This window comes from Topomyia yanbarensis, chromosome 3 (assembly GCF_030247195.1).
Source record: "Topomyia yanbarensis strain Yona2022 chromosome 3, ASM3024719v1, whole genome shotgun sequence".
NCBI classification, from domain to species: Eukaryota; Metazoa; Arthropoda; class Insecta; order Diptera; family Culicidae; genus Topomyia; species Topomyia yanbarensis.
This window is the reverse complement of record NC_080672.1, coordinates 350,523,619-350,551,167: the sequence shown is the minus strand read 5'-3', so window position 1 is coordinate 350,551,167 and position 27,549 is coordinate 350,523,619. Positions and strand designations below refer to the sequence as shown.

At 37.5% G+C, this 27,549-nt stretch overlaps 2 protein-coding genes across 2 annotated transcripts in view; one reads left to right on the top strand and one right to left on the bottom strand.

The window, feature by feature from the left end:
• LOC131691885 (uncharacterized) overlaps positions 1–9,350 on the bottom strand; it is a 114,420-nt gene extending 105,070 nt beyond the window's left edge. Inside the window, exon 1 of the mRNA XM_058978573.1 lies at positions 8,415–9,350. Within this exon, the coding sequence (XP_058834556.1) occupies positions 8,415–8,917 (503 nt within the window). The 5' untranslated portion in view covers positions 8,918–9,350. The remainder of the gene's footprint in view (positions 1–8,414) is intronic.
• Positions 1–27,549, top strand: part of LOC131691886 (G-protein coupled receptor 52) — a 175,010-nt gene that overhangs the window by 61,843 nt on the left and 85,618 nt on the right. The gene's annotated exons all lie outside the window — the stretch shown is intronic.

The following is a 27,549-nucleotide window of genomic DNA, read 5'->3' as shown; positions in this document are numbered from 1 at the left end:
TTTCATTTAAAATTGGTTTGGATAATATCGGTTCAGCCATTGCTGAGAAACACGAATGAGAATTTGTCCGTTACATACACACACACACACAGACACACACACACACACACAGACATTGTCCCAAATCGTCGAGCTGAGTCGATTGGTATATAAGACTCGGCCCTCCGGGCCTCGGAAAAAATCTTGAAAGTTTGAGTGAATTCTATACATTTCTTTTATAAGAAATGTAAAAATCGATTTTTGATATATTAATTGCTAATATCTTTTGAATAATATAAGCTAAAGTTTTGATGTGTTAAATGAAAATGTTCGTCTTCAAAACCTCCGAAAAACATCTGAAGGATAGGTTGGCAAAAATGAAAATGAAAAAAGTTTGGTTTTTCATTAATTGACCCTTTGTAATTATGTTATTACTTTCACAATGGACAAGATAAAAAATATTGTTTCGTTTTCATGATAAAATATTGCACTTTACTATACTTTTCTATTATTTTAAGGTTGAACAGAGAAATGGCCAAAAACAACAACGTTTGTTAGATCTTCGTGAAAATCAATCAGCAGTACTGTAATAATATTCTACATAAGCTGATTGATTTTCATAAAGATATAACAAACGGTGTGGAGAAAAACTGATTTTTCATTTTCGATTTTCGTTCCATTGTTCGTTCCTCCTTAAATAGTGGGTAGGGTGGTTCTAAATATTTTAAAATAAAAAAAATTAACTTTTAATGGTTCGAGATAGTTTCGCTGCCTCCCAAAAAATTGAAGAAAATAAAATTTTCAAAAACTTTGTCGAAGACAATGGAACTGTATGTCGTGTGATTTTCATTTTACAAGAAATTTGCCAAAAAAAAATTTAGCATTTCTTAAAAAATGGTTTTCTTTATATGGGGCCGTTCATATACCACGTGGACAAAAAACTTAGTATTTGAGCCCCTCCTTCCCCTCCGTGGACAAGTGTGGACAATTCGTGTACCCCTTCCCCTCCCTATGATGTCTACGTGGGCTTTCAAAAAAAAAAAATAATGGATGATTTCATGAACATGGGTTTACAGTAAATTTTCCAATGTGACAGACTACTATGATGCAGAAGGACTTAATGAGAATCATTCAAACTTCATCCACAGAATATCATACACTTTTCAGTCTTCTGTGAAATTTCCATGGAAATATCTCATTTCTGAACAACTTACGATCTTTTATATTTACGTTTCAAAAATTTATAATTTATGAATTTTCACACATGCATGCACATTGCACACTCATATGCTGTTATAAGCACTTTGACCCATTCAAAATCTTGAAAAAAAGAAGATAAGCGCTCACACCAATGATGATACAAATATAATGAAAAGTTCACACGGACAAGCGATGACTTTCTCGTGACCCCTACCCTCCCTTAAATTGTCCACGTGGTATGTGGATGGCCCCTATAACTTTTGTAGTTTTTATATTTCATTAAGATCGCTTTAGAAATACTTCCGGATATTTTAAAGAAGAACAATTTGTCTTAATATACTCAACCTCTAGTTACTCTCGTCAGATAGTTTTGAGAAATATTTCAAAATATACAAAAATATCGCTATTGCCATTTTTGGTGATCTGTACTACAAAGCATATTTCATATGACAGCAACGGTACTTAATGTGCTCCAAGTGCCCCAATCGAAGATGCTATTTGCTATTATATGCTATTTCAAAAAGTTATATTTTTATATAAAAGTTCTCATAACTTCGAAACCTAAGAAAGTAGTTGGTGTTTTGAAGCAAATTATGCGCCACAAAATAATTTTTAAGTTGTCCAAAAGGTTGGTGTAAAATAAAAACTACAAAGGTTATAGAAATTGTCTAAAATGTGTTGCTCTACAACTTCATATAAGACAGTCAAGCTCTATCTCGTACCGTTGAAAAGTTTAATTTTCAGTATTGCTAAAATTAAATTAGCTTCTGCTCGAACGAAAATAAGGTCCTTGCAAAGTACGACTTTGTCAAACATAATGTAAGGCTAAGTCTTTTAATTTTAGCAAAAGTTGAAAATCCTGCTAAATTCACATTCTGGACCACTGTGCAACGGTCATTATAATGTTCTTTCCATAAAAATCGCGTGTTTTGTATTATTAATCCATTTTCAACATATTTTCTTTGTCTTTGGAAAATTTCGAATATTTTCGCTTGGAATTTATTCCAACCGATGACTTAGCATATGGAAATGACGTTCGGTAATCAACTGTCACAAACCTGTCGCAACAATAATTAAGCAATAATTTCAACTAGTGGATTGCAATTGTAATCTAATAAACATAAATGATTTAAACCATTAACCGGTTTTACTGTCTTGATAAAACATATTTTTAAACACTTATTGTGAACTTTCACAAATTTCGTGCTGCGCCTCTATTGCACGAAACCACAGATATAGTACTCCAACGAATAGTCCTACGTCAATCCCGCAGTATATCTCTGACATTACCCACCACTAGTTTTTACAGTTTGAAGACAGATTTTTTCAGTAATCTGTCTAGCTTCTGACAGAATTCTGGCTCAAACTCACAAACCGATTCAGAGTTCTGGTTCTTTAAGACAATGAAGACATTTTTGAAAAATATACCTGGTATCCCAGCTGCTACTGCTGTGCTGATCGAATAACAGGTAACGTATACACTCAAAAGAGGGAAAAATACCAAAACCTCAAAGAGGCAGAAAACGCACAAGATAACCTTGAAAGTGGATTAACACTATTCTTTATTAAACTGCACGGACCGGAAAGATTGACTTACCGCTCCAAGCGTCAATGTACGAATGTAAATGCTGCATTTTGTGGATATTTATAATAAAAATTGAAAATTCAAAAACCAATGATAAAATCCCAAACTAGATGAAATGCGATTAAATACACATGAATGCAACATGTATGAACGTAGTGATACAAATGTTAAATGTAATGATTTTTCAAGGTGGCCCGCAGCCGGGTACAAAAAGTAACCCACAATGGGGAATCATGACACTTTGACAATGACCTCACTTTTTGCCTTTCTCATATAAAGAAAGGCTATGCAATCACTGTAAAAATCGACTTTTTAACCGAGGCCCGGAGGGCCGAGTGTCATACACCATTCGATTCAGTTCGTCGAGATCGGCAAATGTCTGTGTGTGTATGTATGTATGTGTGTGTGTATGTGTGTGTATGTGTGTGTGTCATTTAAACTCACACAATTTTCTCAGCGATGGCTGAACCGATTTTCGCAAACTTAGTTTCATCTGAAAGGTATAACGCTCCCATAAGCTGCTATTGAATTATTAGTTGATCCGACTTCCAGTTCCGGAGTTACGGGTTGAAGAGTGCGGTTATACGGCAAATTCCCATATAAACTGGTACCACCATGATGTTCAAATGATGTAAAACATATTAAAATTGATGTAACATTACTCTAGTTTGCGGGTCTGCATCACTAATGATCAATCAAAGCAGCTTTGACCACATTGGCCACCTATGACGGTTCATGACGCCCCCGGGGAACCCGCCAAGTTCCTAAACTAATATCACACCCGTTACACAACGAATTCTCTACCGATTTTTACAAACTTGATTTCAAATGAAAGATACAGTAATGCCATTGACTGCTGCTGAATTTCATTCGGTTCTGACTCTTGCTTACGGAGTTACAGGGGTGTTAGTAAGGATACACTGGAATTTCCCATATAAATCGGTACAATCGTAATACCTCAGAGGCTAAAAACTATTGAAATGGTCACCAAATTACTTCTAATCGCAGATCTAGATCACTGATTGCCAATCAAACATTCTTTGAATATATTGTCCACTATCGACGATTCCGGAATTCCGGGCATATTCCACAATTAAAGTCACATCGGTTCATCGGTGATGACTGAACCGATTTTCTCAAACCAAGTCTCAAATGGAAGGCAAAATGTGCAGTTGAGTATTGCGTCGCCGCCCCTCCCCCCGCCTTGACCTTCCGCCTCCATCCTTCATCACTCCCCTCCTCTTAGACCACCCTCACGCCCGCATTTCCTTCATCCACCCCGTATACCGAAATAAGATGAAGGATTTTTGACGCATCCTCCACTCCAACTCTACTAACCCCCCATTCCCTACATGTTCAAACCCATTCCACCAACCTTTCCAAATTATAATCACATGAAGATAACATTGAACTCATGCTTATTAAGCTAATTAAATATTATTCTTTTGTCTTTCTTATATAGAAAGGTTATGCAATTGCCCCAAAAACCGACTTCCGAACCGAGGCCCGGAGGGCCGAGTCTCATATAACATTCGACTCAATTCGCCGAGATCGCAAAATATCTGTGTGTATGTATGTGTGTATGTATGTGTGTATGTATGTATGTATGTATGTATGTATGTATGTATGTATGTATGTATGTATGTATGTATGTATGTATGTATGTATGTATGTATGTATGTATGTATGTATGTATGTATGTATGTATGTATGTATGTATGTATGTATGTATGTATGTATGTATGTATGTATGTATGTATGTATGTATGTATGTATGTATGTATGTATGTATGTATGTATGTATGTATGTATGTATGTATGTATGTATGTATGTATGTATGTATGTATGTATGTATGTATGTATGTATGTATGTATGTATGTATGTATGTATGTATGTATGTATGTATGTATGTGTGTGTATGTGCGGATTTGTTAACAAAATGTCCACATCGGTTTCTCGGAGATGGCTGAACCGATTTTTACAAACTAAGATTCAAATGAAAGGTATAATATTCCCATAGGTTGCTATTGAATTTCATTTTCAACCGACATCTTGTTCCGGATTACGAGTTGAAGAGTATGGTTACAAAACAAAATTTGTTGATTTGTCCACATCGGTTTCTCGGAATTTTCTGAACCGATTTTGACAAACTTAATTTTAAATGAAAGGTCCATCAGCTGCTGTTGAATTTTGTGTGGATCCGAATTCTGGTTCCTGAATTACAGGGTGATACGTACGATCACGTAGCAAATCCCGATTCTAACGAATTCTGCGATGGATGTAAAAAGGTGAAATTTTTTCCAAAATGTACACAACTGTTGAATTTGTAGATCTAGGTCCCCAACAGTCATTCAAAGGCTCTTTGGTCACACTGGCCACCATCGACGGATCCTGAAGTATCCAAATTCAGAATAACGGTTATATTGGTTTCTCGAAAATGGCTAGACCGATTTGATCAACTTAGTCTCAAATGAAAGGTGTTGCGTCCCCGGAAACTGATATTAAATTCCATCTCCATCCGACTTCCGGCTCCGGAGTTAAGGGTTGTGAAGTGCGATCACATAGAAAACTCCGATTCAAACCGATACCGCGATGAATGCAAAAAGGTGCTCTTATATATACTTACCAAGTGTAATAAGAATGAAAGACATTTCCAAAATGTTATATTTTATGTTACTATGTTTTGTAATGTTATATTGTACGAACCAGCTATTGTATCATTGTTTGGAAAAATGAGAAAGGCACAATTGCACCTCTAGGTGGATTAAAACAGGTTTTTCTTCCAGTGAATGATTTCACGAAAATCGTTTTTCTATATGAAAGTGCACCCCTAGATTATACATTTTCACTGCCTTTGTTTCGATGATTTAACGGGAGAAAAATCATTTTCTAAAATTTGAAAAATGACTTTTTGGCTGCTAAATATTTCAACACTGTGTTCAGTACAGAAACAATGGAACATTGGATTGTTTTCGGTTCGGAGTGCGCTTAAAAACTAGTTTATGGTTAGACATGATGCTGTGCTATGTTTGACAGCGCTAAAAATGCACTTGTGAAAAATAGAAGGTGGCCCACAACAGGGGACAAACCCCATACTTATCATGAAGGGATGAAAGTATGCTCATTTTGTCACTTTGTTTATTCGTCTTAGCTTGATGAGGCCAATCTATTTGTTTTGCAATTTAAATTTCTTAAAACATGAAAATTACAGTTTGAATTTTAATATTCTTTTATATCAATACTAAGTAATAATTTTTGGGCTATCTAAAAGCTAGGAATACATCGATATACAAAGAATGTCGATTTTTTTTATTAAAAGATAAATTGAAACATTTTCAATAAATAATGAATAGATACATAATTTGACATTTTTATTACATACAACATTTTTAAAAAAATCTTGAAAGTTCGGACTCACAAAACTTGAAATTTTTGTATAACGCATCTTTAAACGCAGAGTTGATGCAGTTTTGTATTCTCATATTTCTTAGGCTACACACCTAGAAAATATAGTGTAAATTTACGTCTCCTGACCCTGACATATACGAGCATCAAAAATGACTTAATTTTACGTTTGATTTTAATTTTACACGACGTTTAATTTCGTAAATCATGTAATTTTACTCGTCATACAGCGTTTGTTCTGAATGGTAGGAAGTGTAATTTTATGTCATTGCGCATGTCGTCGCTGTTGTGCTATCTTATCACAAGCGCCATTTAGCACATTTCGAGAAAAACGATTTTTAAAGTTTGAGATTGAATATCTTGAAACTTATAAATGGAAAAACAATTCAACGAAGACAATTAATGCTTCAATCTATTCTGTATTAAACTCTCAAATATCACGAAGTTCGGTTGACTATGTTGCGAGTTTTCACTATAAATGTAAACAAAAGTCGCACTCACACGTGTCGTGTATTGATGGCAAAATTTGTATGGCGTGTCATAATTGTGCATGGAAAATTTTCCATAGAAAAAAAGCATCAATTATTAACTTTTATTAATATCTTCGGCTTTATTCGGCCTAGAAACAATCGATGCATTTTGAAGGAAATTGAGCAAGCAATCTAGAAAAAATAATAATTTTTAATTACAGTGTTGCAAAATATGAAATATTGCCAATTTAAAAGTAAAACTGCATATTTCTCGCAATACATGTATTTTTATTTTAAAAATTGTTATGCCATTGTGTTCCTCAGACATTTTTACATATAAAAACATCTAAAACTTCTACATTACTTAAGTGAATCCCAAGATACAGTGATTTAAAGCAAAAAACTGACAATTTCTCATCACTTTTTTCGCTATACCTCAGTAACCAAGCAAAATTTCAAAATTCTGAAACCGCCATTTTGTAGAGAATTTTCAGATTAGTAATGTTGCATATCTAACTCAGTTTACCCCAAAATGGCGTTTGTCATAAGATAGCACAACAGCGACGATGTAGAGTATATGGTTTCATGTCAAATTAAACGGAATACAGTAATGTTCCGTCATTTCGTAAATTACGGTTTGTTGAATTGTGTCATGTTTGCAATTACGTCAACGATAAAATTCAGATTTTTTTGGTGTGTAGGTATAACTTCGATTCAATGAACTACCATACTTTTATAGTTGTCAATCCAGGATAGCCCATGAAACAATTCGCCGAGCATAAGTTGCAATTTAACCAGTAATTGCAACGAAGTTGGAATGTAGCCTTTTTGCCTCAAGCATAAACATTCTTGTCCAACCGAACTAATATGTCAGACAGACATCGGTTGGTCGTAATGTAATGTACACAATGGTCCTGTGCGCTCGCTGAGCTTAGCAGCATTCCATCGGTAGCCGCACGAAGGGAGTAACTGCCTGACGAACCAGAAACTCAATGTCAAAACAAAACGTCCAAAATACTGATCGGTGTTGAAAAGAAACATGAAACAAGTCTTCTCTTCCTGTGTACAGCTTCTGTGTGCCTACACCGTATTAAGGGGAGCTTCTCTTGCGGAGTTGTGTACGGCTCCACTTTGCGCGTGGATGCACTTTAGTCCATACGAATTTAGAAATTTTCTCAGTTTCTCTTTGTTGGATACTGCTGTGAAGATTCAATTTTCTGATGCTTTTTTAAACAATGTTTTCGTATTGTTGCGGATAGAAATTGAAAATCAATAAAAAAAATTAATTGAAGTGTGAATTGTCGAAGAATTTTAAATTACAGTAATTCCAGAAAAGTTGTTTTTCTTCCTTATTTTCAAACAAATCAATCAAATAAAACAAATTCTGGCAATTTGTGAGGTAAATTTCACAAAATGAGATTTGTTTTAAATCAAGAACGTGAGAAACAAACATAAAACGATTGATAATTTTTGTTCCAGAATCGATATGCTTTGAGAAAATTGATATTTCATTTCGAGCATCGGGTCTCACTATGTACTCAGGACACAATATTGATAAATTTTTTTTTAACTGTACCAATAAATAAACACAAAGACTATTTCAAACTTTTTCTGACCTATAGTTTTTTAAATCCACTCGCGATCTACAAACGCGAAAAATCCCGTCTACGAGAAAAGCTCCCCTTAAGGACACACGAGTGTCGAACTGTAACACTCAAAATTGAAACTTGCTCGCCTAAGCATACAATCGAGATTCATGAGGAAATTTCTTACCCGGTCATATTTCTGTGATGATGGTTGTTATGCTTCAGCATACGCTTCACGTTTCGCACGCCTGCCGTGTTGCCAGCATTTGGGCTCTTTGTACTGGTAGATACGATCGAAGGTTTCCACCGAAAGCCGGGATTGTTGATTCGACGATTAGATTGTGTCGGTTCCGATGTCCTGTGGTGATGGTGCAAACCATTCTGCTGATGGCCAATGGTGCCAGCTGGCTGTTGGTGGCGATAATTATCCGTTGGTTGGGCTGGGTAATGGTTTCCGGTGCCGGACTGTCCAATTAGTGAATAGCGAGAGGAATTTCTGTGTCCTAAGGATATCGAGTTCAGTCGATGTTGATGCAGGTGATGGCTATGATGACGATGAACTAGTCGTTTTTCCTGCTGCTGACTCAGGTTTTCACTATAATCACTACTGGCCTGCTGATAGGCTTGACAACCAATCGTACTAATCACCACCATCACTGCTAGGAACGATTTATTCCGTAAATTGCCCATTTTGCAATTGCACTTTAATGAAAGCTGCCCCTGGCCCAGACTTTCAAGATCACCGGAGATCGTGGACGACTGAAACTCAAACAACCTGTAATTATTTCTAAACACTTTGCAATCGGCACTCAATCAGAACAAAAAAAGGCTCGCTACGGATTGCTTCACAGACTGGCCCGCGAAAATACACAATAAATGCACTCAGCTTAGCAAATTTGTAGCTGCTACTGATTGTGAAACCCTGCAATTTGCTCGCGCCCAAGTCGAAACACGGAAGACGCCGATTTTCACAAACTCTTCGCTTCTTCTCAACATCCAAACAGAGCCCTAGTAGAAGGACAGCACTAGCATCCGATCGCGCGAGCGCGTGTTGATCTCGTTGCAGACCCTTCTGATCGCGACTGCCACAGACACGCTTATCCGGTCAGACCGAGAGTCTCTACCTTACTAAACCCGCACTGGGACGTAATCTGAGAATTTAATAATGTAGGTACTGTTTGCAATTTTCTTCATTTTTTACTTTGTCTCACTCACGGACGCCTTTCTGCTGCGGGACTTGTTTCGCCTTTATGCTGTTTTGTTGTTCCTTTTGCGGAATTCTCTCAGTCAGCAACCTCCGATGGACTCTGATCATCTCGGTGGGCCTCTCCGCATGCGATGCTCTCCAGTGATGCTGTTGTTGGAACCTATGCGCAAGATCGGATTGTTATGGATCCGCGTGATGCGCAGCAGCATAAAACAAACGGGTGGAGTTGGCTGTTATCCGAGCAGTAGGATGCTCTGGAACCGCAACAGGGTTTTATGCACATATTATACATAGACACATTTTAGTTCCAAATATTTGATGGGTTCTCTCTTATGAAGGGTTTATACGGTTAATAATAAAACAGCATACATAGTGTACCATCGCTGGGTAGTAATCATAAACGGTAGTGTTCTTTCCGTCAGACAATTCCGTTCAACAAAAAACAGATAGAAACAAGAACAGAAAACAAAGATTTTTTCATTCATTTCTAATAGCGTATAATTAACATTTGGTATAAAAGCACAGTAAAGTGGTAGATATTGAAGCTATACGTAGAAAAGAATTGGAAGTACATAAATAATTCTTACCACCTACAGTTCCTACCTAAATTAGAAATCTCTTACATTAAATAATCGAATATTTTTTGCCAAGAGTCTCTGCATTTTCTTGAGCCGTATTATGCAATATTGGTCCGACATCCATCCAACGTCGGTAGGTTTGGTTGAACAATTACCCTACATTTTGGCTGATTTATTGCTCTTTTATTTTTTAGCATTTTCTGTTAATTCTGTTCTTAGGAATCTTGTCTAATATAAACTTTAGCATTGTGAAAAGAATAATTTGTATACTTTTTTAGATCGTTGACAGTGGCGTAGCCAGGGGAGGAGGGGTTTGGGGGTTAAAAACCCCACAAACCAAAATTTGTTATATTTAAAAAAATTAATTGATGCTGACTAATTTAATTAAACATTGCGCAATAATAATTTTGTAAGTATAATGTCTGATCACTACATTGAGAACCAATTGTTTAAGCATCCTGGGGATTTTTGGAAAATTGTGGAAATTGGATCTTGCAACTGATCTCTTTGTCGAGGTCTCATAGTTGTAAAATTACTATGAGCTCTTTTTTTAGGAGTTGCTCCAAAATATGGATTAAGGACAATGCTTCGAATGGGAAGCGCAGTTTGATGTTTATAATTATAAACTTGCTCACCGAAAGATTTCCATATATTTTTAAATGTATTTTTTTAGAGTTGTGACAAAAACTCAGTGTGATCACTGAGAACTGATATACAAGTAAAGTTTTAAACTTGTGTAAGAAATAAAACTGTCGCTTTGAAATGACAACAGCAAGTAGCAACTTGCCACTGGTTGGCGCTTAAATCAGCCAGCGATCGCTATACGGGACTTGTACGCCAACTTGGATACAATGGTGACTCACTAATGCAAACCTGTGTGCGAAGGTGATTTTCAACGGGTTTTCATTTAAATGTTTACACAGGTTTTTTGGGATAGTTTGTTCTAGCTTATATGTCTGTTCTCTGTGGTGTGATTAACAACGACAATAATATTTTGGAAAGTAGAAGGAAAATGACATTTTCGTTTGTCTTTAGCAGGTCAGGATCGGTTTTATGGGTATTTTATTTTGTTGTATTATCAGTTATATAAATAACCTCTAAGCAAAAAGTACAAAATATTTCAAATTAATGGCTATTAACGGTGTACATTTGAGTGTTGAATTGAATGGTGTAATAAATTTTAGTATACGAGGACTTGTACTGGAGTTGAAAGCTTGAATATTGAAGAAATGTAAATTTAATGCTCGAAAACAATTTTTACGGTCACAATCACATCATTTCGAGAAACTGTTAACTTTGGGTGTTTAGTATCTTTGAAGAATATTACAACGCAAAACAGCACCTTACCCAATAAAATAATTTGTGCGGCCAATCCTCCGAGACGTAATTGTAACAAATTTGCTTTTCAAACAAATGTAGTTAGAGATTTAATGTCTTCAGCAAAGTTTTCTAAAATGCTATTTCAATCAATTTTATTGAATAAAGCGGGCATAGAGTAGTTGTCCAGTCAATTGCATTGTATTCAGCTCATTTGGGTTCGATTCCCAACCCCGTACGTCAGGTTAGAAATTTTTCTAACCTGAAAAAAGAGCTGAAAACCCCTAAACCTTTATAATCAAAATAAAAAAAGCTGTGTTTAGGACAGCTGTGTTTCATTTTGTTGAAGGCATGAATACTCCGTGTATTCAGAATATCGAACTATATTAGACTATATCGTCTCTGTTGTGCTATCTTATGACAAGCGCCATTTTGGGGTAAACTGAGTTAGATTAGTCTGAAAAATCTCTATAAAATGGCTTTTTTAGAATTTTGACATCTGCTTGGTTACTGAATATAGCGATAAACGTGCTGCAAAATTGCGAGCTATTTGCTTCAAATGACCGTGTCTCGAGATTGGCTCAAGTTATATTGATGTTTTAGTTGTTTATCTGTGTAAAAATATCTGAGAAACACAATAGTATAAACATTTTCAAAATAAAAATAAACGAATTGTGAGGAAAATACAGTTTTAGTGCATATTTGACAACACTGTAACCTTAAATTAGTATTTTTCTGGATTCTCCAACTAATTTCCTTCAAAATGCATCTCACTGATTGTTTATAGACAAAATTATGCCAAAAATATGAATAAAAGTTAATATTTTTTTATTCAGTTCATTCATTTGATAGGCACGAATGCGTCAGCTTGGCGGTGCCAAATTCATTTTTTTTTACATTTTGGATATATTAAAACTAGGAGGTTACAATTTTGTAATATTTTTTACAAAAGGGGGACAGCTATCTTAAAACTAGAACTGCAATGCTATATACAACAGTGAAATACAATAGCTTTCTAGAATTTTTTTTTGCAACTATCTTAAAACTAGGAATCGAGTTTGATATACAAAAGGGAGAACATAAGTTTTTTTTACGAAAAATTTTACAGCTATCTTAAATCTAAGAATGCAGTTTGAAAGGAGAATAAGTTTTTATAAGAAATTTTACAGCTATCTTAAAACTAGGAATGCAGTTCGATATACAAGGTGAGAAAGAATTTGTTTTATGACAAAAACACAGCTATCTTTAAACTAGGAATACAGAATACAAATATGGTTTATTTCCATCATAGGTGTTGCAGCAGTTAAATCAGGGACAGAAGAGAGTAGGCGGATATGGGGACAGGTATGAAGACCAAACTTGCCACTTTCAGGCAAACATGAGATCAGCGACATGACTTAGAGCCTCAGGCTACCCAGACATCAAGACCTGGATTGATGGGTGGGATTCATCGGACCTGCGGAGAATCGGGTCGCTCTCGCTTTAAATTGCGTGGCAAGGGCGACGGCGGTCACATACTGGCACTCTGAAGCTGATCGGCTCCACAAGGCTCTTCTAAAAACGATAAATTAAACAGGAAATTGGGATATTTCTCGTTGTTATGAAAATATAAATTAGGGACATGTAGGGAAGGTCTGAGCCCCCCTTTGAATATCTTAACTAAGCATAGGTCTCCATCAAAAAATAAAATTTGTGTTCTATATTCCTAGTTTTAAGATAGCTATTACTTTTATTCTTCATTAAATATTTTGTCCCCCATCTTATAAATTGAATTGTATCCCTAGTTTAAGATAGCAGTGGAATTTCTCATAAAAACTTGTTCCCCTTTTATATACCAAACTATAGTTTTACCTTTAAGATAACTGTAAAATATTTCATAAAAAACTATTCCTCCCCCTTTTGAATATCAAACTGGATTCCTTGTTTTAAAAATTTTCAGAAAAAAAATGTTTTGCCCCCACTCTTGTATATAGAACTGTATTTCTAGTCTTAAGATAGCTGTAGAATTCTTCCTCTCAATGGGAAAAAATATCTAAACATTGTAACTTCCTAGTTTTAAGTATTTAAAATATATAAAAAAAGAATTTGACACCGCCAAGCTAACGCATTTGTGCCTATCAAATAAACGAACTGAATATATAATATAGGGGAGGTCGCGTTTTGCCCGGATATCCCGAACTGGGACATTGGGTGGTCTACCTCGAGCCCGAAGGGAATCTTTTAACTGAGAACTGGCATCACAATACCCGGCGCATACCCAGACAACGTGTTCGATGTCGTGATAGCCCTCGTCACAAGCACACAGAATACTCTCCGCAATACGCCGCAAATGCGCATCCAAGGTGTAGTGGTTGGACTGAGGAAAGGGACATTACACGAATGAAATCCCGACCCACATCCATCCCCCTGAACCAAGGCTTCATTGATACCTTTGGGATAATGGAATGTAACCATCGTCCAAGTTCACCATTGCTCCACGAGGTTTGTCAACTGTTGAGTGTACTCTGACGACAAATACTAAAAAAATCGTTGAAGCAGATTGGTCTTTCGTATATGTCACCTTCTAATGCGCCCACCTTTGCTTTTCGTTGCCCGGGATAGAACAATGAGAGGGGACCCAAATAAAGGTAATCTGGCAAGATTTTTCAGATATCGTACACATCTTCCCCTGAAAATACGGAAATTGCTTTATGGGCTTCATCGCACGAAGAGCCTCGATAGAGCTGAGGCTATCCGAAATGATGAAGTAGTGATCTGTGGGTAGAGTGTCGACGATCCCAAGGGTGTACTGAATTGTAGCTAACTCTGTGACGTAATCTGAAGCGGGAGCATTGCATTGAGCTTGAATGAAGCGGTGATAGTATTATTGAAGATACCGAAGCCAGTGGACCCATCGAGATTTGATCCGTCGGCGTACAACATTTTGTCACTTCTCGGAATTTAGATAAAAGTTAATAATTGATGCTTTATTTACATAGACAAATTTAAATGCAAGATTATGATACGTTATACATATTTTGTCATCAATACACACTTATGACACGTGTGAGTGCATTACATTTTTGACAAACACTCTCAATATAGTCAACCGATTTTCGTAATAACTGAGAGAATTATGCACAAAAGATAGAAGCATTGTTTCTACCATTTATAAATTTCATGATATTCAATCTCAAACTTTACAAATCAGTATTCTCGAAATCTGCTAAATGGCGTTTTTCATAAGATAGCACAACATCGACGGTATGTGAAAAAAAATCATTAAAACAAGTTATTCTGATATTAATGTAATTCATAAATCTCATCTGCTGTGTATAAACAATATAATTCACATTCTATTGAAGGTAGTCTCTAAACTCACAGTAAAATAAATTATGGAAATGACCTGGTTGTAAAAAATTTTGTTAAATATCGTTTTATATCTCAATATACTGAAATCATGTGGCCTACATATTTTCTACAAAGTTGTTTAAAATAACATTGTCAACAACTTTGCTGAGGACAGTAAGTCTCTTACTATTTCTGAAGAGTTATTTCTCCATAACCACTTCTAGAAGATTTAATCACCAATATTATTACATCAAAAGATGCAAAGTTTGAAATCTCACAGCGTCGACTTGACGCTATGGATTTTCGGCGCGCACAGTTAAACCGTGTTAAACCTGCACCCGTTCCCTTTCTGTGTGCAATGTATACCGTGCGATCGTGTGGTTTCATCGTGCTGTGCGATTTGAAACTTTGCATGTACCCGAACGACTGTACCGTTCGGACATCATAGCCATGATGACGCTCGTTTGGCATTTGAGCGATGAATAATTGAAACGGATACGCGATAGCTGAAATTGTACACTACCCGTATTAGATTGAGTCACTTAGGTGCGAGTGTGTGCAAATGCTAACGTTGCCAAAAATCCATGGCGTCTACCGCTTATTGCACCGTCCGGGCAATACAATCCACATGTTGCTCGTTTAGCTTGTGAGCGACGGCTGATATAAACCGAACATGCGGAACCTATATAAATATACGTCTCGTACGTGATGAAACGCTTAGATGCCCCTTTTTGACAGCTCTTCCAGAAATAGGCTTGCAAATATCGCATTTTCCTCGTCGTTTTCGAAAGATTTTCTGAAATTCCACTTTTGCTTTGCTAGTCGTTTCTGCTATAGTAGCCGTAAGTTTTGCAAAACGGAATACAAAACATGTATTTCTGTTCAGATAGAGCAAAAAATCGCGATTTCATTCGGAAGTTATTCGCTATTAAAAACTGGGAAGATTTCTAAGCAATTTTTTTTGAAACGCGACTGCAGTATTGAAACGTTTTTTAGTATTCTACTTTATTTAAAAATGAAGGTTACACGTATACAAGGTATACAAGCATGTCAGTAACAAACACAAAGGTAGACCGAGTTAAGATTTTCCCAATTCAATTCTTTTCCACAATGTTTTTGTGTCCTATAAGGACGAATACATAATGAGCGTTTTAGTGGTGACTATGCCTTGTGAATCGGTTCGATAATTCTTTAAAGTGAATGGAACCTTACCAGCACAGCTCATACATACAGTATAAAGCACCGATTCGACACCTCGGGCCTACGGATGACGAAATCATTCCAGCACGCATAGGAAATTTTCCCCCTTCCGCAGCTCATGTCAAATGAGTGCGTTTGAAACGCGGCAACCTGTTTTGCCGATTTTACAATAAACGAAAATATTTCCTCATCATTTTGGAGGGGCTTTCGCGTAGAAACAGGATTGCCACATTCACTGATTTACTTTGATATTTTCGGATATTTTGGGTTTGCACACTTTCAACAATTCAAGGAAGCAAATATTTGTAACCTGGTGGGGTCGTTACTCCCAGCACTTATGAGACCCCCCTCTACACTTCTCAGGGAAGGCTTGCGATCGCGAACTATTGCCAAGAAAACGCTTGTTTGACCTTCAAGTAAAAACTCACTATATTTCCGGATATCGATGTCACTTTTTATTCATCTGTTGGTTGAGCACTTTTCCCACTTTCTTAAGCTACTCCTACCTCGGGTGCCGATGGTAGCACTACACCTGCTGTTGTTTCGGGGCCCCTTCTGCTACTGCTGCTTCGCCGTCGTAATCAGTGGTGTTCACAGTTTTCGTCGTAGCTCGCGGGGCGGCCACGGAATATACGTTGGTTGTTAACGGCGTCTCGGTGCCTGAAGAAGGACCTTGGTAACCCTGCTGTGCTGGCCTGAATGTGGTAACGTATCCAGGGAGCTTTTAGGAGGCCGATAGAAATGGCGTCGGCCTTGACTCCGCGATGGCGGTCGCAACAATATCGCGCTTTTATGATGGTTGACGGGTCGGGAAACTCCGGCGGTCTAGCACGCTCTGGAGGTTTCCTAGAGTAAAACCGAAGGGCCTGTTGGAACAGTTGGGGCAGGACTTTAAATATTGCAGTGGGTACGGTCGGGTTGGTATAGGAAGTTCTACTTGGAAGGGCCATTTCCTGGTTGTCTTCTCCTTATTCGCTTCCTCTTTTGTCACTTAAATGCAATCACTACTCAAAAAAAACTTTATCTTCCACTTAAACTTTTCGTACCGCTTTGCTAGGTGGTTACCAGGCTAATGGCGTTTTTAGTCCTGGTCGTTCACCTCGAACCTCGACCGTCGTCCACATATTCCGCCCCATTCTGTCCTTATAGTTGTGTGGTTATCGTTACCCTCCATGGCCGCCTACTTCCTTCGATATGCGCTACCAGTGGTGGGTGGTGGAAACCGTTAGATCTTACATTTATTTTCTTGACACTCACTATACACAAATAAACACAAAAATTACGAAACGCGAAAATCTCAACAGTCTTGGACGAAACTAAACCACTTGTTACATATTCCTTGATGTTATTATTCACTGCTAAAGGCACAGAAATAATCATTAACAAGCGCAAAGAAAACCCAAGTTAATAGAAAGACTTTTATAATTCAATTCTTTCCCACGGCAGTTAGAAACATTATTTACTCTTTTTGTTTATCGTACTGAAAAGTAAACATAGCTACGCGTTGAAAAACTATTGCGGAAAATGTCTGTCAGTTGAAGCTGTTTAAAAGCATGAGTAGCGTTGATAACAGAATTTCATGTTAGACAGTTCTACATTGCTGTATTAGCAATGTCGAAAACAGGCTTTCGATCTCTGCACTGTAATAGTACATTATTTCGCCTTTTCGAGCATTATATCAGCATTAAATTGGCATATAGTAATTATAACAGTCCTAAAAACTATCATTTATGCAGATCCAAAGAAGATATAGAGATACGTTATAATGTTTATTGGTTATCCAAGATGGCGGCCACACACCGAGGCTAGGTATTACAGCACTGGTAAAGCGATATACCGAATCTTCAAGCAACAAGCACGAATAATGTAAATGAAAATATTGTGAAACATGAATAGGTATTATTATAAAACATAAAGAGTGTACCGAATCGAATTGCATCACAAGAATAGGTTCTTCAAAATTCACCCATTCAACCGATCACCTTCGAACGTTCAAGGAATAAAGTAAAACATAACAATGTTCGTTTTATTCGATTTCACAGCCTTTTCCAAGTAATGTAGCCCTTAACCTCACAGTGGAAAGTAGTCTATACTGAAATCAAATTATTTCTAAAAACTGGGTTTTTTATTTAATTTTTCATTGAGCAACTCTCCGTGTTATACTTTTAAACGATTCCTCCTACATTTCGAGCTCAGCTTAAAAATGCAACGTTCGGTCGGCAACTGATTACCATTCAATGTCAATAAAGAACAGCTATAAAATGCCTATTCCAAAATCCATCAATAAACGATAAGACTTGATTTTATTAAATCTTGAGCTGCACTTGTGTCATCATTGGGGTAAGCTTCCGCGTTTCGGTCTCGTAAACAATATATACCGTAAACCGGGGTGACATTGATCATTTTTCGAAGTAATCATTGCATATTTTTAGACGCAACACATTTTTTTCAAATTTAATATTTTTAAACCATGTACTGATGTATGGAGAACAAGATTGGATGGTATTACCTAAAATTGTCCGCCTACAGCTATTTTTCCAAAAATGATTTCAAGTTGAAGTCCGTTTTCGTATTCCGGGGTGACTTTGATAACCTGCATGTTCACCCACATTAAATTATTGATGTCAATGTTTTTCATTCAAATGTTTGCTTAAACTAATTCTGGAATGTTAATTGGTATTATACAAAGTATTTCAATGTACTGCAAAATTCGAGTAACCAAAATTTATAATCGTATAATTTGTGTTCAATAAAATAAATAAAAGATTCTGAAAACCTTTAAAACTGCTAAAATTGCATTACTTCAGTGCTTTATCAATGTATAACAAGTTTCATCCATTTTAACACATTGGAATATTGAACAAAAAAAAAATGTTGCGAATTTTAGCTTAAAATAATTTGAAATAATTGCCAACTAGTTACACAAAAAAAAGTATTTAAAATAAACAAACTCTTAAAACTAAATTTGGCGCATCCCAACCTAAAGAAAAATAAAAACTCACTTGTAATTTATTACTCTTGCTCAAATCTTTATTTATTTGTTTTATAAAAAATATACACTATACGAAGCTTTGTAAAAATAAGGTAAAGTCAAATTTCGGTTTTTTGTAGTTTTTGTACCCAAAAACCGAACAATATACTCAAAAAGTATAACAAATCAATATTTTATAAGTTTAGATTAAAAATCATTTCAAATTAAAATGATTCGGTAGACTATTCAGGTTTAATAATCGATCTACGAAAAAAGCTTCGAGTGATCAAAGTCACCCCGGTTTACGGTACTCATGCAGTCAGACGCGTCAGATAGTGGGTAGTTGATTCAAGCTATCTGTCTGGCAAATGCATCAATGTACTAAACTTTATTGTCTCGTTTGCGGATCAGACACGGTAATGTGACAGGGAGTAGAGGGTAATTGAAGGTGTGCCTTGGTAAGTCTTTCAGGTATTGCAGTGGAGCTTTTTTTCTTTGTTATGAATGATTTTTTTTTAATGAAAGCTTACCTCGGAGATAAGGGATAAATTTACTGTGAGTTGCGTTAGTCGAAACATGCATATTATACGTCAAATTATTCATACGTTCTCTTTATCTACCAATTACGAAGATTTTGTCAAATGCATTCAACGCTGGCTTGAAATCCAATTAAAAGCGATAGCCGAAATGCAACAATCGATGATGTACAAGAGTAAAACTAGTCAAAGAATAAAAACAAAAAAATCAACAACCCAACACCACACACCGGCTCAGCGCAATTATGGTGCTTCTGCTAGCGGACGGCACCGTGTGGCCATGTGCCGAAGATGTGGACTTGCCCATTTATGGAAATAATTCGATTGAAAATAATTTGATAACAGCCATCGGCTCCCGTTCGATCAGACAGCAGAAACAGCAGCAGCAGCAGATCGTCCTTCGGATTGGATTCCCCCGTTTTGGGACGAGCGGGTGAACGATACTGCAAACTGGTTTCGGGTCCACCGTAGCCAACTGCGTCAACTTTAAGAAACCCGGCCAGCCAAAGTACTTTGAGCAAAGTGGTAAAGTCATTCCCAATTAGGTGTATCGATATTTGAGCGTCAAGTCCTCTTTTGGACGGTGCAAATAAGTTAGGAAGTAATGTGACCTATTGAAGTTGGCATCGAGGAAGTGTACATTTTCATTTAGCAAATGAATTCGTGACTAGCCATCGTTAGATCTAGCAAATATGACGGATATGATCGATGGGACCCAGCGCTTATGGATAGTTGGCAGGTGTCATTTGTTTCACACGTATAATTCACAAATTGATTTAATTATGTGAAAACACCTTCTATTGCAAAAGTAGCTACCCGGCTGACCATTTCAGGATTGCAGGAAGGAGATTACGGCTTTGAGCCGCAGCCATTACAAACTGTTACCCGTTGGCTTGGACAACGCAATGAACACAGAAAATTGTCGGTAGGTAAGCGTTGCAAATTAATACTATTAGCTAACCTGGGCGACGCCGCTGAGTTAGTACAAAAATTGTCGCTTCGAGCGCTGGCAGTTGCGATAGACAAACAAAGATAACGCATTTCATATTGGAATTTGTTGGGCCTTTTTTACAAAGTCGTCCAGCGAGAGAAGGAACGAGGGTTTCTGTTGAAGAATTAAAACATTGTGTTATTGCATTTTTCACAGCAAATTGGACTGTCGCAATAGTATGCACACTTCCCCAAATACTTGTAATACAAAAAAGTGCACGTTCACGTCCATTTGCCTCGAAGTCTTCGAAGCAGTTAATCTATGATTTATAAATTATTGATGTTCACCAAAAACTTTCAAACGTTTCGGTGTGTAATTCATTGCGCGTTGGCGATTGGGGACCGATCATGTAGTCGAACGTCGATTGTATTACCGTCTATATTCTCACCGCCTTAGTAAACTTCGTGTTCAAGGTGCCGGTTAAAGTTGAAAACAGTACAAACCCTCGTCATATTTTATTTCTGCGATTCTGTGGGGTAGCCAACGTAAAAATGACTGAATAATTGACAGAAGAGAATGTAAACAATGAGAGTCTCTTTGTTAGCTATTCTTGCACGTCGTTAGGGTTACCACCTCTGGAGAGGCTTTGACTCGAAAATTTTCACTGACCTGGGGTGTGGTGGATTTTGAGTGGAAGTAGACTTTAATCGCTTTTTATTACTACGTTACAGTAAACAGTTACAGTAAATTTTTCACATTTGAGAACGATTTAGGCGGTTTAGTCTGGTGTAGTATTTCACTTCTCGACAAAGTGCCAAGAATACAGAAGCACCAGCTACTCTCGCTGTGGAGGATAAGTCGAACGAGCATTGCTCTTCTTTACAACTAACAGGAAAATGAGGTCAAAAGAGCCTGCGGCATCACATGGGAAGCACTATGTGGTGTCGGTTATTCATCATCAGAGGTCGCAATAAAAGGGGGAAACCTCCCCTCCCTAGCCAACAGTTAAGGGTCAGCAGGTGCAGGAGTAGCAACAATACGGGAATAACTCGTTTGATGTTGACCTACCCGAGCAGAGTCTGACAACAAATTGAAAACTAAACTTGATGTTGTGATGTTCGGTAAATGATTACTCAGGTTGTTGTCGTTTTAACGGTTAAAAGATCAAAATTGAGGGCAGCAAAATTGTCCTATGACATCAAACAGAAAACTAATTCTGCCATCAGTGAGAAAAAATTGAAAGCTCATTGAGATGTTGAGATTTTTTTTTGATAACAAAACATGTATTCACTTTGATGTTTTGCCAAAGAAATATAAACATAGAAAATTCTTCAAAGAAACAATGGTAGCAAATTGAGAACCAAATTTGATGTCATATTTAAAAAATCTAAAACTATCACAATAAGATTTCAATTTGATGCTATTATCCAAATCTGAATGTTGTAATTTTGATGTTCGACTTTGCTCGGGTAGTCAGTTGGATTAGAACAAATCTACCATACCTTGGTGCAGCTGGTGATAAGCACCACTAACAGTGAAGTAATTTGGTAAAATGGCAGCAAAACTACTTTTTTACATCATTTTGAGCGACTTAGTGGGATGCTATATTTCAATTGTAGCATATAGCGAAATAATACTTTCCTTAATTTGTAGTAAATTTGATTTGTTTTTCATTTTCATTGTTTTGTGAGAGAAATCAGCAATATTTGATGCACTCATCTTCGCCACCTTGAAATGAAGGGTTAGTCGGGCAAAATAAATCTGAACCAGAGTACTACTTAACTTAGACTTTTTAAATATTTTGTAAAAAATCAATTGATTCCAAAAAAAAATTAAATTATTTTTCTTCCCACCAAACCCGGAGAAATTGATGTAAAACCCGGAGGCCCGGATATCGCTCCCGACAACCTGAGTCTCCGGGTCAAACCCGGATGGGTGGCCGTCTGTGCACAGAAAATTCTCAAAAAGGGGATTAAACTTCATTACGTGTGTTACTAAAGAACGGTATAGAAACCCTGGAACGTTGAAGATTTTCCCTGAGGCACGCAGGGTCGAGTCGTCTACCGACTCGGTTCAACAAATTGGGGCAATATCTGTTATCGAGAAATCTTGATCAAACACAACCGCAAACTGGCTCGAAGTTGTGTCGAATTCTTACTGCAGTGGTTTGTAGTAAGCCTCCCGAGTTACCCTAAATCTCTTGTTCCTCCCAATCATCATCATTCGGGGGCTGCCGGTAGATATTACTTCAGAGGGGATTGTGGTCTTGCTCTTTTTATTTTGTGTTAATCGATTATGTTTTTCCATTGATGTTGTATTATGCTTGCTATCTCACCCTTGTAGTATAACTTACCTACTCAGGTCTGCTGAAAATATCGTCACCTGCCGGGACGCGAACCGATCAAGGTATGCCAACCATAACATCTCTGTACAACCATCTTTTGCATAAATTCTTATCCTTCTTGGCACTGTTTCTGCTATCTGGTGCCGAGAGTTTCCCGGCCGCGGAATTTCTCCCAATACCGATGCTTGTTTCTATGAGCCATTTCGCTCTCAGCCGCTCGGACGGACCTTTGGCGAAATTTCTCTTGACAACGATGTCTCGATTTACTTCTACTTCGTGTTGCTAGTCGTTTTTTTCCTTAGCTGCTGTTGCTAGTTTGTTAAACGACCTTTGCTATGTAACTGGATTACTCACAACCCGGCATTGCATTTATCACTCATATGAGTAAATGCGTCCGGATAATTTGCTACTGCGACAATAAAAACTCACATTTTAACACGAAAAGTTATTGGCACTCACACAATTTCTCCAGATAAATACAACGCGTTATTTCTCCGGATAAATAAAACCGCCGGAGAATGAGCGAATGAGTTTATCACGGTATCCTTTTTGCGCTCGCTGATTTGTTGTTGGTATTCCAAAACACGAAAGAACAAGTCTATCGCACTTCTTTTGCGCTTTTATTTGAAATTAAGTGTATATTTTGACCCTTTTATTGATTTCCACGAAATTAAAATATTATTACCTTCTCCGGTGAGAAGGAAAAAATCAAATAAATTTTATTCGGAAAATTATTCTCACGCTTTTTGTGGAGACGGAGAATTTTGCGACTCATTTTATGCCGGAAAAGTTGGGCATCGGATAAACTTCTTCTCGCGTGAGTGAGAGAGAATTACAATGCCTGCTCACAACTGTTGTGAATGTCGAAACTTGCCGAGAGGCCAACTCGAAACTTGTCCGGAGAGGCTTTCCAGTTTAACTTACATCCTAGATAGCGGCTCAGTTCTAGAATGACCGAACTCAAATGACATTTTATATTAACTCTTACGTCCCCAACCCCCATATTATTGAAAATGTTTAATGTCAAAATAATAGTTCTCAGCCGCGTTCCAACCAAATTTGATGCGGTTTTTTGGAAACGATCACAAAATATATCCAGTTTTAAAAACCGCCTTTCCTTTCCGGAACTGATCGTAGTTCTGGATATATTGGTGGGAGTACTGGGGTTACCCCCCTTTCCGACAAGCAAAAAAAAACTTTCATAGCTGTCTTCAAACCAGTCTTGCGACACACAACACTTTATGATTTGGTAAAATAAACGCATTGACCAACATTTTGAGAGTTTTGGTCGAATTGGCCACAACCCGGGGTATTTCGGGAACCTGGTTCCTCCGGCAAAGAGCACACTTTTCGACTGATTATAAAGCCCGTCTTGCGGGGTGTCAAACTTTACAATTTTACAAATCAAGTGTACTGTAGACCATTTTTAGGGTTTTTGATCAAATTAGACATATCCCGGGATCTTCTGGGAACCTGGTTCCTACGGTAAAAAGGGACGATTTCTATTGGCTACAAAACCCGTCTTGTGGCACTTCAAAGTTTATGATTTTGCAAAACAAGCACACTGAAAGACATTTTGAGAGCATTTGGACGAAATAGCAACACTCCGGGGTATTTCGGGTAACGGGTTCCTCCGGTAATGAGGACACTTTTGGACCCTTTGAAACCCAAAATACCTTAAAATATAGTAATGTACGCTTGATTTGCAAAATCATGACGATTGACATGTCGCAAGCCGGGTTTTATGACCCGTCGAAAAGATTCCTTTTTCTTTAAGGAACCCAGGATGTTCCCAGGATACTTCAAGGTGTGGTCAATTCAATCAAAACCCTCAAAATATCCCCCAGTGCACATTATTTCTACAAACTCATGAACTTTGACAGGTTCCAAAAAGATCGAAAAGTGTCTTCTTTGCCAGGGAAACAAGGTTCCCGGAATACCCTGGAAATGTGGCCAATAAGACAAAAAGCCATCAGAATATCCTTTCGTGTACTCGTTTTGCTTAATCATGAAGTTTGACGTGCCGAAAGACTGGTTTTGCAACTAGTTGAAAAGTGTCCTCTTTGCTGGAGGAACCAGCTTTCCGGAATATCCCAGGGTGTATCCAATTTGACCAGAACTTTCAAAATGTTATTCAGTTCACTGGTTGTGTAAAATTATGAATTTTGACAACCCACAAGACGGGTTTTACAATCGGGTGAAAAGTACCCTCTTTGCTGGATAACCAGGTTCCCGAAATACCCCGGGTTGTGGTCACTACGCCCAAAAACTCAAAATGACCTCCAGTGTACTTGTTTTGCAAAACGATAACGTTCGACATGTCGCAAGATGGATTACTGTTCAAAATTGATCTCTTTGCCGGAGGAGCCAGGTTCCCGGAATACTCCAGGGTGTGGTCAATTAGACCAAAAACCTCCAACTTGCTTACAGGGATGTAATGCATCTCAGAGCAAATAATGAGAAGAATAAAACACGCTCTTTGCACTTTTTTTGCGAACCACCGCTCTTCTCTTTCGCAATAAACCTCTTCACTCCGTTGTGTGTTGCTCCCATATGTGCACTACTACTCCATGGCTGCACACCTCAAAGAGTAGAAATAAAGAGGCTCTTTAGTGTAAATCTTGGTCCTACGCGCACGGAAGCAGAGAAGGCAACCAAAAAACATTTTAAAAACGTTTTTCCGATCAATTTTTATCTGAATTGTAGTTTGATTCGCCTTCCTACCTGTTTGCCAGTGAGAGGAGGCACAAAAAAGTTGCTCTTCAAAGTGACTCTTTGTGTTAAATTGTGCAGCTCTTGGTGCACAGATCTTTCTCTATTGTGTTTTCAAGTGTCTCTTTGTGCGGTCGTTCTGCACATCGCAGTTGTGCTGCTCTATGTTTCATCGGTGTATTTCGCTCTTTGTGGCCCGTTGTGTGAGAAAATAACGAGCCTGTTCAAATGGCATTGTATGCTAAGACGTTACGAACTTTTCAAAATCAATTCCAACCCCGCATCGGAGGGGTTTGAACCACCGGCCTCCCCCTCCCTCCCTCCCGCTTCCTTCATCTTCCTTACCCTTTCATATACGGGTCCTATTATTATAATCATCAGGACGACTTTAATAAAAGATTTAGGAATATATTGACCTTGGAACTGGTCTTTTAGCCTGAATTCCACAGTTGTAAACACAAATCAGGATCAAATAAAACACATACGTTTAAATATTCACATAGAAACTGATCGCGAAATAAGGAAGTAATCATAACCCTTAGATTTCAAATTATTTTTAGCTCACTTTTGCAAGGTTGGACCGAAACTTGGATTATGAATAATGATTCGATTGGGAAGTTGGGTTTAAATAGCTTGATTGTTTATAGAAGAAAATTTACAATATTTGATGAAAATGTCACTTTTCGTCAGCGCAGTAGAAAATAGAGAATCGCTCAGGTGCTGTACTAAGTATACAAAAATGCCGACACTTGAAGCATGATTAAACATTGCAAACTACAGTGGGCTGGACATGTAGCGCGAATGTTGGAACAGAGATCAGCCACACTTATACTCAGCAGAGAACCTGGAAGAGGCGATCGACTTCAGGGCAGACCCCGGACTGGTTGTGGGTGCAATCGAGATACATTCCCCTGTGGCAGGCGTTAAAAGACTGAAGACTGGCGTCTCAAGATAGAGTAATCTAGAAGTCTAAAATATATTCGGTCATGATTCGGAGTACCCGGATTGCTCGTTCGCTATAACAATGATGCTGAAATTATTTATGAGAATACGTAGAGCTGAGTGGAACAGTTAATAGAAATAATAACGAGAAGAAGTTTTTCCAAAATTATTCATCGTTAATTTCACTTGGTTCATCGATTGAAACAGTCGTTTCGCGGCGGTCAAAATCGGTGAAAAAATTTAAATCTTGGTGAAGTGGAATTTTCTGAGGTGTAAAAGTGGAATTTTTCGAGGTGTAAAATTCAGTTACGGAAGTCGTCTTTATCCAGTTCCATCACCAATGCCATTCAGTACTGATTTCATTCAACACGTTAGTCCAAGTTGATTTTCAAGAACAACCCAAAAACACGGGGTTGAAAGTGAGTTGTGATTAATACAGTCGTGTTTATATAGAAGACGAAAAAGTTTTACTTGCGCCGCACACTGAGGTAGTAGGCTACTTTTGACGCTCAAATCTTCTAGCGTCCTGCGCATGTATCCTAGATGATTAGTGTCTTCAGCAATGTATCTTGGATGAAAATGAGCATTATTTTGACAACTTTGGTTTCGGTCTAGATAAGAAGAAACTGATCTAGATCGTTTCTATCTTTTGACTGAGACGCAAAGTTGTTTGTTTTGATATTTGGAGCATATGTACCAAAGACACTTATACTCTATAACATATGTAGATGGCGCTACATCACATTTCAACAAAATAATTTAAACATTTTTTTTATGAAAAAATCTCAGAATGAAACTTTTTTAATCCTAAATCTTTGAAAATATGCAATAATAAAAAAGTTTCAAAGAGTGATAAATGTTATCATGAAATTTAAAGGGTGTTTTCATCATAAATATCAAAAAATATGTTCCACAAAATTTGTAATAACCCACGAAGCAGCAGATGGCGGCAGCAGAAATTTTGTTTGTGACTAGTAGAGACCTTAAACTTTATAACTACGAAGTTGGCTATCCACCTATGAGGCCATCCGCGAGACAATAGTTCGTCCATTTGCATTTGCGGAAGCCAAATTAAGTATCGAACAGTAAGCCACTTGCTTCGATCCAATTGTCGAGGTGAAACAAGATCAATATCTCAAACAACTTTCGGATACAGTACAGCATTGCAATCGGTCGATACGAGTTATGGTCGGAGGCTGGTTTCTTGGCTTTTGGATGGCTACGATCATCACTTACCTCCAGTCATGAGGAACA